The sequence below is a fragment of the Anas platyrhynchos genome, chromosome 1, assembly GCF_047663525.1.
Source record: "Anas platyrhynchos isolate ZD024472 breed Pekin duck chromosome 1, IASCAAS_PekinDuck_T2T, whole genome shotgun sequence".
NCBI classification, from domain to species: Eukaryota; Metazoa; Chordata; class Aves; order Anseriformes; family Anatidae; genus Anas; species Anas platyrhynchos.
This window is the reverse complement of record NC_092587.1, coordinates 73,334,564-73,346,745: the sequence shown is the minus strand read 5'-3', so window position 1 is coordinate 73,346,745 and position 12,182 is coordinate 73,334,564. Positions and strand designations below refer to the sequence as shown.

At 39.9% G+C, this 12,182-nt stretch overlaps 1 protein-coding gene across 5 annotated transcripts in view; it reads left to right on the top strand.

Moving 5' to 3' along the window:
- PARVB (parvin beta) overlaps positions 1–12,182 on the top strand; it is an 82,782-nt gene that overhangs the window by 66,851 nt on the left and 3,749 nt on the right. For 4 of the 5 annotated variants that reach the window (XR_011810871.1, XM_027450076.3, XM_005030079.6 and 1 more), the window contains 4 exons: positions 415–476; positions 2,472–2,540; positions 4,866–4,967; positions 8,210–8,282. Coding sequence is in view for 4 of the 5 variants with exons in the window: in XM_027450076.3 (XP_027305877.2) it covers positions 415–476; positions 2,472–2,540; positions 4,866–4,967; positions 8,210–8,282 (306 nt within the window). In the remaining variant the exon portion in view is untranslated. The remainder of the gene's footprint in view (positions 1–414; positions 477–2,471; positions 2,541–4,865; positions 4,968–8,209; positions 8,283–12,182) is intronic. The other variant, XM_072041520.1, reaches the window with a different exon arrangement.

The window sequence follows — 12,182 nt, the reverse complement described above, 5'->3', positions numbered from 1 at the left end:
TAACCATAGGAGCATCTGATTTTGATGCTGACCAGTGTGCACAAATGTAGCCATGATTGTTTCTGTAGTGCAACAAAACCAGATGATGTTTCAGTGGCTCAGTGATTAGGTTATGATTGAGTCAAAATTTGTTTTTAAGTTTTCTTCCACCTACGTTATTTTGTGTAACAATTATGAATAACAGGAAATGGCAATCAAAGAACTATATGTTTATTTGCAGTTACTCCTAAAATTCCCAGTGCAGTTTGCTTTGGTGTTTAGACACCAAAATGGGGTGAGAACTTTTAGCTTGAGTCTCTGGCTTTCTGAAACTGGCACTTAAGCTTGTGACGAGTAACCTGCTTCTCATTCTTGGCTATTAGCGGTGTATTGATTTTTTTAAATATTTTTTTATTTTTAATTTTGTAAAACCAGAGCGTGATGCCTTTGATACACTTTTTGATCATGCGCCAGACAAACTCAGCGTAGTCAAAAAGGTAAGAAAAATAAAGTAAGATTTTCTACATTTTTTTTCTTTTAGTAGAATATCCAGAAAGATCTGGAAATGGCAGAAAATGATTGTGAAGTAATAAAAAGGGTCGCTGTTTCGGAGCCAGGTGATACCTGGATTTATTGGCTTCAGTCAGGCTCTTCTTTGATTGCTCTTGTTAATTGATACAGGCTCTTCTGTGCAGCACCGATAGATACATTGACTCTTAGATTGCAGCCACAGGTTATTTTGGCTGCCCCTGGGGCGCAACAACCCCAAGCAGAGCTACAGACTGGGAGAGGAATGGTTGGAAAGCTGCCAGGCTGTGAAGGACCTGGGAGTATTGGTTGATAGTCGGCTGAATATGAGCCAGCAGTGTGCTCAGGCGGCCAAGAAGGCCAATGGCATCCTGGCTTGTATAAGAAGCAGCGTGGCCAGCAGGGCTAGGGAGGTGATCGTCCCCCTGTACTTGGCTCTGGTGAGGCCGCATCTCGAGTACTGTGTTCAGTTTTGGGCCCCTCGCTACAAGAAGGACATTGAGGTGCTTGAGCGGGTCCAGAGAAGGGTGACAAAACTGGTGAGGGGTCTGGAGAACAAGTCCTATGAGGAGCAGCTGAGGGAGCTGGGCTTGTTCAGCCTGGAGAAAAGGAGGCTCAGGGGCGACCTTATCGCTCTCTACAGGTACCTCAAAGGAGGCTGTAGTGAGGTGGGGGTTGGTCTGTTCTCCCACATGCCCGGTGACAGGACGAGGGGGAATGGGCTAAAGTTGCGCCAGGGGAGTTTTAGGTTGGATGTTAGGAAGAACTTTTTTACCGAAAGGGTTGTTAGGCATTGGAACGGGCTGCCCAGGGAAGTGGTGGAGTCACCATCCCTGGAAGTCTTTAAAAGACGTTTAGATGTAGAGCTTAGGGATATGGTTTAGTGGAGGACTGTTAGTGTTAGGTCAGAGGTTGGACTCAATGATCTTGAGGTCTCTTCCAACCTAGAAATTCTGTGATTCTGTGGAAAGGTTACCATCCCCAGCCAGCTACTTGTCCTTTTATCCCCCTCCTGCCAGAGATCAGTGCTTCACGCAACTGTATAACTGCCTCAGCAACTGCTCCTTTATCAGATTCAGTCAAAATGGTGCAGTTTAGAAGAGATACTCTGCACAGTATTTGCAGTTATCCAGATCATTCTGGCTGGACAGTTTTACGGGCTTTTATATCCCAGATTCTGTCCTCCATCAAGGAAGGGTTGGGCTGCAGGGTGACAAATATCTGATGGTGTCAGAAAGTCTTCTAGAAGAGTGTTGCCAAAGCTGATAGAAAATTAACTTAACTGTATCCGTGTGATAGAAATGTTAACTTCCAACTGTGTGTCTGTCCCCTTGGAAGTGTTTTAAGCAGGCTGACAGATCTCTGCTTTGATATGTTATCACCTGTCTGGCTAAGCAGGATCTTGCATGTCTGTTTCCTTCAGGAATTGAAATGTGTAGTACAGATTTGGGTTATATTGTGACTGTCATTTGGAAATTTATAAGTGCACATCACTCCAAGAAGAGAGGTGAGTGCAGAACTGTGCGCTGTTGGTATTTTCTGTTGGGAGTCTTAGGTCAGTGTTGCTGATGCCTTGCTTCCAGGCAGTGGATCTTCTCCAACAACCTCAAGAGATTAGTGTGGACAGTAACTGCACCTACTGCTGGCTGCATCTTCACAAAGAACTTGCAAAAGAACCAATGTCGTCAAGTTTTTTTTCCCCACAAGACAGAAGTATGCTTTCTGTACTAGAAAAATAACAAGTTATAAGTATGTAATAGCACCACCTGGTGGCTTCTGGCTTATGTTGCAACAAAAACGACTGCTAAGCGGTTTTCAGTTTAAAGTACTTATTCATGCCAAAGCAAATAACACACAGTCATATTTATTAAGCTTAAAAATGCCTTATAAGAGTATGTTAACCCTTTCACATAAGCATCGTCTGTAATTTCAACATTGCTGGTTCTGGTGTTCTCTTTTTGTAGTCTCTGATCACCTTTGTGAACAAACACTTGAATAAACTGAATTTGGAAGTAACTGAGTTAGAAACCCAGGTAGGAGACTTGGTCTTTTGTTTGTAATCTAACTGTGTAAATTACAAATGTAGGTCCTTTCCCCATAAAACTGTGTTATAGGATTGTTTATGTTTGGGCATGTTAATTTATAGGATCAGGGCTCTGTCTTTTAAGTAGTAATGACATTGACTGATGTTTGCTTCCTTTACTCATGTTTACATATGCTTCATATTGTTGTTAATTTGCATTGTAAGGTAAAATTATTGGATATTTATTATGTCTATATTAATGACCATAGAATATGGCTGGATCTCCAGGCAGCTTGTCTCCTGGATCAAAGTGGTGTGGTATAAAGCAGTTGCTATAGTTATGAGTGGATAGTGGGTTTGTGTTTCTGGCAGTGAGGGTTCATAATGAACTGGTGTGAGCTCTTAATAAATGCCTGGGGCTCTCAGGAGGAGTTGGCACTGCAGTGTGCAGTTCATCATAGAAATACCAGTGCTAGCTTTAATTGCATCAAAGAGGGACTGGAAAATATTTTGATGTTGCAGCGAAGGCCTTCATGTCCTCCTCTTTATCCTGCTATCTTGTGAGCATGTGAACTGTGCTTGCTTCTCAGCAGTGTGGATTAGCAACTGAACTCATGTACTGCCATCGCTTGACTGTCATTGGTATCCAAGTTAGTTTATTTAAAGCTAGCTGAGGTAACTCTCTACCACCACAGTCAGCTCTGTAGGAGTTCCCTCCCTCTAGCACATAACCAGGCATGGAATATGCTTAGAAACTTTAAGCAGGTGTGAAGTGGGGATAGTTCTCAGTGAAGTGTCAGTGGGGTTAGTTCTCACTTTGCAGGTCAAGTTATGCAGTTTTCAGACTGGTTCTTTGGCTGAGTTTTACAAACAGAAACAAATATTCTTTCCAGAGTTCAGTGAGCTGTGGAAAGAAGGTTACCTTATTGTCCTGGCCAAAAAAAAAAAAAAATAAATAAATCTAGAGAATTATTCCTGGAGTATTGGTAATTGATTTTGAGTCTTACTTGGTTTAGTACCAGTCATCCACTGCTATTTTATAGCTTTGCTGAAGTAAATGGGTGACTGGATCTGATTTGTCACAAGAAATTGTTGCTTAATGCCTTGGAAGTACCCAGCAACTTACTTTTGAAAAGGTTAGAGAATGTCACATACACCATATCAGGATCACAAGTGAGAATTCTGTTTAAATACACAGCATCAGCCCCCTCCTCCAGCCAGTAAATAGTCTTCCTGTCTGGTAGGGATACTGAACAGTATTGCTGAGAGTATTTGGTATGGTATTTAGTATTTACAGAAACTGTGAACATTTTATTTTGACTTGAAAGAATTTATTTTGTGAAGTTAACCTTTCTACCTGTGACAGGGGAGATTTAATTTCAAGTTCAGATTAAGGGCAGTGTATAGAATCTTCAACACTCACAATTTGAGAAGATAGATTGTGATTGAAACTGTCATGTACTATAGTAGTAGGACTGGAAGTATATAATATGGAACAGGGTTTCCCAGGAAGTATTTTTTTTCTTTTTTTTTTTTTAATGAAAAAACCTTTGTTAAATACTGCAGTGAAGTTGGCAAGATTCCTCAATAAAATAAAATGAGCAAAAACTTATTTTTAAAATGAACTTTTTAAAAAAATTGAGCAAAAGCAAGAACGGGTATATGTACTTTTACCTCACCCCAACGTATTCAGTAACCTAATATATGGAAAACTGGCTGGAGATGCAGAAGATTTTTGCTTCGGTCTATGCCTGTTCAGACTGAATATTCAACACCCCTATGGAGTGCAAATTGTATATAACTCCCAGGTGAATTGCTTCTAATTTCTACTGCCTGGAGTTATTTACTACGTATAAGTAATTTAAATATTTGTTGGCACATGCTCTTGAATGGGTTAGTGTTATAGCTAGTGGGCTTGTTTTATTCAGGAATTGAGGGTAGAGGAAATAATGCTATCGTATGTAGGGAGAAAGCCTTGTATCTCGTTTTGTTATTGTTTAAGAACTGATAAGAAACCAGCTATAGGAACAGGCTCCTAAAACAAGTCTGATCCAGCTTGCGCAGCTGCAGTGATGATTACAAGGGTATTGGTGAATCCAGGGAGCAGATGAATTAAAGTCTTAAATGCTTGTTACACTTGCTGTCAGTTTCTTGCTATGCCTGAAAGGTGCAGGCAGTGACTTCTGAACTGTCTTACGCCTCTGTGCTAGCAAACAACAGTGCTAGAAATCAATGTGCATAATTTGGTCCAAGTATTCATTGTTCTGTATGTTTATGAATGCTTATTAGAAAGCAGATGCTTCAACCTAGAAATGTCACTAGTGTTTCTATTTAGTTTGCAGATGGTGTTTATTTGGTTTTGCTCATGGGTCTTCTTGAAGACTATTTTGTTCCACTTCACAACTTCTACTTAACGCCTGAAAGTTTTGATCAAAAGGTGGGTAGAAATTCTAGGTTGTATTCCTTTTGCTTTATTACCACATGATATTTTTCAATCATTGTTTGCTTTCTCTTTGTGCCCAGTAGATATACTCTTCTCTTCAGGAGCTGTAGCAAAGGTGCACTGGTTGTGACACTTGATAATTAATACTACAAAAAGTTGATTGTGAAATAAATTGGTAAATTCCCCATAGTTAACCAAAAATAACATCATATGCCATACAAGACTCGTGAACTTCCAAAAGGAATAAATCAGTAATAAGTGCTTTGTACTGTATAGTACTTTTCATAATCAAAGTGATTTATTAAATTGCAGTACTGCCTAAAGTCTTTTTGTGCTCAGGGATGCTTTACTATGCTAGACAGTAGAGATGATGCCTGGCATTGCCTAGTGTTTACCATGTAAATAGAGAAGAAAGACAAAAGGTGAGAGCTGTGAAGCTCCGCTTCATCTGCATTTTGTACACTGGGATTGATGTAAAGATAGAGCTTCTTCCTAAGGTCACAAAGTGCCAGCCCTAAAAACTAACCCCTGATATCAGTAGTGTCAGTTGCCTAACACCCAATGTTTTTTTTCTATAGTTTATTTAATGTTCTTAGAAACTAAATATCACTGGTTGATACGTACTTGATAGGCTTGATATGCGGTAGTATAAGAAGTGGTACATGGGCCATGATCTTTGGTTGAACTGGGATTAGAAATTGTATGTTGAGTGCCCATGTGTTTTGTAGCTGATCTAAAGCCAAGATGGAGGCCCTAATCCTGCTAGGGAGGGAGTTGCCTGTCTGAAGCCAGTCTGTGAACACAGACATGTTTTTGTGTCCAGTTCCTAGCAGGCTCATTGCCAACATCGCTGTCTTAAATTTTTGAGAGAATGTACTAGCTTGTCTTTTTGTTGTTGTCTTCTTCTCTTTGGTCAGGAGTGAATGACTTTCTGTCTAACAGTACCTTAGAAATAATGAGCTTTGTGGAAAAAGAATGGGTTATTTGAAGTCTTGGATGGTCTTAGTCTTAATCAGGGTATTAGAAATGGAAGGGGACAAAACAAGTGTCTTGCTTTTATCCATGCACTCATTGCACTATCCTGTGTCATTCCTAGCATTAGTGATGAGAGGCTTAACACAGCATGTGTGCTTTATTATCATATGCAAGTTTGCCTCTTTCTGCAGTTGTTCCTGGACACGCACACATATCTGGGTATATTCAGTACCTGATACTGGAATAGTCTGAGCCTGATTGTGCTGGAGTAATGCTTTGGCCCCTTGCTTTTCATTCTGCTAGGTTCTGTAGGGAGGATGATACAAGTCTAGTGTTGGCTGAACTGGAGCCAGGATGTGCTTAGGTCAGGAGTGGAAGCACTGCAGTAAGTGAGAAGATTGAAAAGGCTTTGTATGGTAAGGGCTGCTTACAATGGTGGGTATTTTGTACAACTTCAGCGTGCCCCTCAGTGCCAGTAATGCTCCCTGAGGGACAGGGTTTACCATTGGTACAATAACCCATATTTGACAATGTGGATCATCTCAGCGTTGCAGGAGGAAATTGAGGTGTGCCAAATGAGAGCTGTTACAGACCTAGCCTATTGCGTTGAGCCTGCTGATTCTATGGGTTATGTAGCATTTTTTAATTCATTGTTAGGTGACAAGTTGCTATTTGGGAGCTTAAAGAGGTTCTCTGAAGGCAGACTCTGGCAAGAGAGCTTCTTTAGGTGTTAAGATTGTGGAAAGAATGGGGATTAGTTCATTTAGAATGTTGTATACTGTACATGAACTTGATAGAGCAGTGGGAACATGTTTGTCTACTGTCTGCTAAACAAGCTCGCCTTGATAGCTTTCTCTTGCTTTTTTATCCCAATAGCTTGAGTTTTCTGCCTTTTAGAAATGCAGGATGCTGAGTCATAGCCAGTACTGGTTCAGTCAAGATTTTGTTGTTAATAGTTTAAATTCATAATAATTATCCAGTATTCCTGAAGTAATGTGGTTTTGAGTGGAGACTTTGCCTTGCGGAAAGGGAGTTTGTAAATCAAAGAGTTCATTTACTGTGTTTTGGGAGGGGAAAAAATATCTTCACCTGCAGAATTATTGTTTTTGTTCCAGTGAATGAGGGGAAACTGAAGCAGGTAAAAAGAGATTAATAAAGTCCTGAGCAATAAGTGCCAGTGAAGGGGGCCTGCCTTCCTTGTTGCAGGGAGCCTTTGTATGCTAAAGTCCCTGGTTTCCAAGACGAGTAGCTTTAATTAAATCCCTTCCTCTTACTATGTATTTCCAGAACTGTCATTTGCAGAGACAAAACTGCACAGAACTCATAATCCAAATTACCGTGCTTAAATTTCATTAAGCATGACTCAGAAAGCTTCTGTGCAGATCTCTCTAAGCTATACAGTTACCTCCTCATGAATATTTTCTTTTAGTCTCACCTCTTTTTTTCCTTTTTCCTTTTTGTCTGTTTTATTTTCTTTGACTTTATGTTCATGTGTGGTCCTTGGAGGCTTGCTCAGGGTGCTGTCTCCTTTTCTGCACAGTTGTGCCTAGATTGTTTTTGCAAGTTCACTGCATAGTCTGCCTAGCAACTGTCACCACAAACCGTTTCACTTACCTTCATTTGAGAAATCTGATTTGAATTTTGTCTCTTTTCAAGCAGAGGAAGCTAAATTACCAAGATGCCTCACTCCCTGATGATGTGATGTTTATGTTGCTTAGTATACAGCTGATAATGCAGAAGAGTAATATTAATTGAAAATACTTAGTTTAGTCTTCTTATTTCTGACATACCCATGTGTATTTTGTCATCTCTGTTCAGTTGTGTCACTTCTGTTAATATTGCTTGTTGCCAGGATTGCAACAGAACTCCTGCTTTGTAGTTGGAAATGCTGAGCTTTGGGTACAAGCAGAAAGATCTCTGAAAATGCATCCTTTTGTTACTGGGAGCTCTCAGGCCTGTGCTGAGATCAAGGATTACTGGGCTTTTTTTTTTTTTTGGTATTTTTTTACACTTGGAAATTTGAAATTACTTCCTGTGTATCAAAAAATCAATATTTGCCCTCTAATGATACAAGCTTTAATTTCTTAGTCCCTCAAAAGTACTTTCAGTCATGCATGAACATGTAGATGTCTTTTATTGATTTAAATGGAATTGTCATTTCATATTCCAGTGTAGAAAGAGCAAAGCATTTTTTTAAATTTCATAAAAGGTTTTATAATGCCTGTATAACTTCAGGGTTCTAAGCAGTTTTCCTTTTTCAGGTCCACAATGTTTCCTTTGCTTTTGAGCTGATGCAAGATGGAGGACTCAAAAAACCAAAAGCTCGTCCTGAAGGTATGGTTGTGACATGTGGCTTTAAACCATATATAAATACATAATAGCAGATGCATTTAAAGTGCAACTGCATTCAAGATAATGGGAGTATTAATTGGTGGAGAGTAAATGTGAACCTTGACAATTTTCCAAAGGATTCATCGTCTGCATCTGGGGTATATATTTACCTCTGTTTCTTGTCTGGAATAGGTTTACTGAGGTGTGCACATCTAGTTTTAGTGAATGATTCAGAAGCTGTTCAGTGCTATATTATACATTTATCTGGTATTCTCAATCACAGTCCAAGCAGGAAGCTTTGCATAGTCTAATTCTAATAATTGTTGCTCTGATTCTCTTAACTATTGTGTATGCTAAAAAGAGGAATTAAAACTTTCTGACTGCTAATTTTTATTCCTAGAGTTACAAACTATTATATGTATTAGAGGCTTCTACAGAACAAAGTGAAAAATGAGGAGTCCCCAGGAGATGTTCAGACTGACTTAAAATAAGACAAATTGGTGATAGCAAATAGATTAGTGGACAAATAGTGGACAATAGTGGAGGTCGTAGTGGTTAAAAAAAGACAAAAAACAATATTAAGTGAGTACATATCCTGTCAGAGTGCTGTTCTTTTACATTTGGGAATGAAAAGTGCTCCTGAAAAAGAATTCTGTGAAGCAAGACATTAACTTGGAGTTGAGTCAATAGCTGTTTGAGAAAAACAGGGAAAATGGAAAAATATGAATGCAGGTGTTATAAATGGCTCAGGATTCAAATTAGGATTAAATAAAAAAATAGGATTTATTAAAAGAATATAAAGGAATAGAGGTAAGCAAACAGCGCTGGGTGCACCGGGAGTCTCTGCTCCACCAGGACACACACCAGTTACATCAAGCAGCTGATTTTTATGCTCCTAGACTAATACATATTCATTACTACTTCTAAAAAAATAGATTATTATAATTAGCTTCCGGGGTCCAGTCCCTCCTACTGGAGCATGCGCATCAGTCTCCTCTGGGGGTCTCTAGGGGTCTTTCATGCTGAAGGCTCGTAGTCTTCCTCTCCCCTTTGTACTCACTCGGCACCATACCAAGTTTATAGAACATTTTCTGCAAGTCTTGTCTCCCAGCCGTCCTTCAGCTTCTTTTTCCTTCCTCTTAATCTCTTGGCCTCCTAGCCAGATACCAAAGATCCGCATAGTATCCCATAACAGTCACTAGTTGTTATCAGTTGTTCTGAAACTCCCAGACATCAAACACAAACAGCTTTCTTATTTGACGCTTCACGAGTAATTAAAACATTCTTCCCCAGCCATTCACAGACACATCTATAGCAGTGTTAAGTTAATCTCGAAGAAGACAGGAAAAAAGGCTGTAACTGTTAGAAATAGAAGTCCGGAATAACAAAAGCAAACAGGTTCATAAATTTAAGGAGTGTTTTCTGAAGACGTGATATATTGACTAGAATGAGGGGCAGACTGGGACACACTGCATCTGTGGTTCAAGAATTAAATTGCCAGTGCAGGGCCCAGAGGCAGACAGGATTCAAACAGAATTGTTCTTTATGGACACGAATTGTTAAAACATTCCTCACACAGGATTGGGAAAGTAAGGTTTTTGAGTGGAAGGGTTAAAAAGACGACAAAAAGAAACCGGGTAAGCTAGACAAGCCTGTCTCCAGATACAGATTTTGTTAAAAACCTAGAAGATAACTTGTCTAACTGAAAACTTGCCCCCCCCCCCCCCCTTTTTTTTTTTTAATTATATTCTCATCAGTTGTTCTACAGAGGAAATTACCTTCTTGTAGGTCTGTTTTATATCCTTACCCTATCATGACTGGTATTCTACCAGAGCAGACTTTTTGTTTGCTCCAGACAAGGTGTGTAGATTCAGTAGGCAGCAGAATATATTTGTGTTTTTTCTGGCTGAAAATGTAATTACTAATAGAAGTCAGAGCCAAATTAGCTCAATGAACATGCCTCTTTTGCTGCTTCAGGGTTTGTGTGTATTCCTTTCTCATCTGTCTGTATACCCCTTCCCATTAGCAGTGTTTCACGTCTGTTAGTGAGTATGCTTGTGTGTGTGGCTGGAATTTCTTGTAGAACTGACTGTTTGAAGAGCTCCTCCACTGGGTGAGACAATAATGTATTGGGCTCTGCTTGTCACTAGTTTTTTATCAAATCCTCTGTAGCATCAGGATCTTGACAGTACAGTCATGTCGTACATGACTGCTGGAGATTAGTAGGAGTCAGCTGTATATGCCTCCTGCAGCATTGTGAGGGTGGACGGACAGTGTCTGCCCAGCACAGTGCCACTGGTCTGGGCCCCCTTCCAGCTCCTGCTTGTGCCCCAGCTGAATCCATAGCTTTTGCAGCAGCTCTTTGCTGCCACTTAATCCCATCACATCTTAGCATGTGCCCTGGTTTCTGTGCTTCTAGCTATGTTTCTGTTCTACCCTTTAGATTTTTATTTCTCATCATTAGCATCTTGATCTTGGTTTATATCATAGGCAGTTGTTCCTGCCTCTGAAGCTGGATGTCAGCCAGAGGCAAGAACTGAACCCCACCAGGCTTGATCATACCTCTTCATGCTATGGCAGCTGAGCTGGGGTTAACAGTGGCTGAGGGAAAAGACCCACCTTGCTTTCAGTGGAAGACTGAAGATGTGTGGCATGGGGAGAAGAAAAACAATTAGAAGGAGGGGGACAGATTCCCTAAACATCTCTGACCACTACATTCTCACTTAAGGCTGACTATTGAGGCCTTTATATATTTTTATATATATATATATATATATATATATATATATATATATATATATATATATATATATATAATATATATGTGTGTGTATTATATATATTCATAGTGCCAGGAGTGTTTGATTTAATTGTTTTGCAAACAAAAGAGGCTGTCAGCATCCTTGGTCAAATCTGCTGATAGATGTCCCTTATAATCATAGAACCATTAAGGTTGTAAAAGACCTCCAAGATCATCTGGTTGAGCCGTTCCCCTACCACCACCATCACCCAATAAACCATGTCCGTAAGCACCACATCCAGCCTTTCCTTAAACAACCACAGGGGTGGTGACTGCAGATACTTGCCTTGATTTGCCAGCTTTATAAGTGCATGGCTGTTGCAAGGTGTTGTTTCTCATTTGGGAATGGTTAAATTTATGTATACATTTAAAATCCATTCAGAGGGAACTGGGTTTTGATGCAGAGGAAGCAATGATTGATTCTGGCTCATGTCTCACTGGGAATGCTATAGTAGTAAGCAGCTTTCTGTGATACCTGGAAAACTTAGAAACATATTTCATACATCCAGGTAAGATCTCTTTTTTTTTTCAGGATGTATTACTTCACAGCAGTTAGGATCTTACCTTTCTTTAGGACAGCAAAAGATTCTTTTGCAAATGCAAAATACAGAATCACAAATAAGTTAGGTGAAACAATACATGGAAAAAGTTTGAGAGGTTACTGAAAATACCAGATGAAGTGTGGAGTTATATACGGTTATCCAGTGTGGGGTGGGGGGACGGGTGGGGATGTCCTGGCATCGATTGTGGGTATATGAGGTTCAGGATCTACTAAGATGTGTGTGGCTACTTTGCTTCTTCTCTGGCTAGCAAAGTCATTGGTGAAAACTCAGAAGGTACTCTACCTATGATGTTGCCAGAAGGTAGCATTTCCCAGAGGCTTTATCCCAGGTTTCAGGCAGAAGCAGGCCTTCTCTGTAACCAGTATCAGATGAGGAAGGGAATTCTCTTTCTTACATTTCCCAGAGAAGTTAGCTGGGACTGTAATATCATGAGGGTGTTTTGAAGTGCATCATGCATAACATGTAAAAAGCTTGGCTTAGGGAGATCAGGACATTTTTGTAGCTGTTCCTGCAGGCTCAGAGATGTGGGGACTTTTGCTC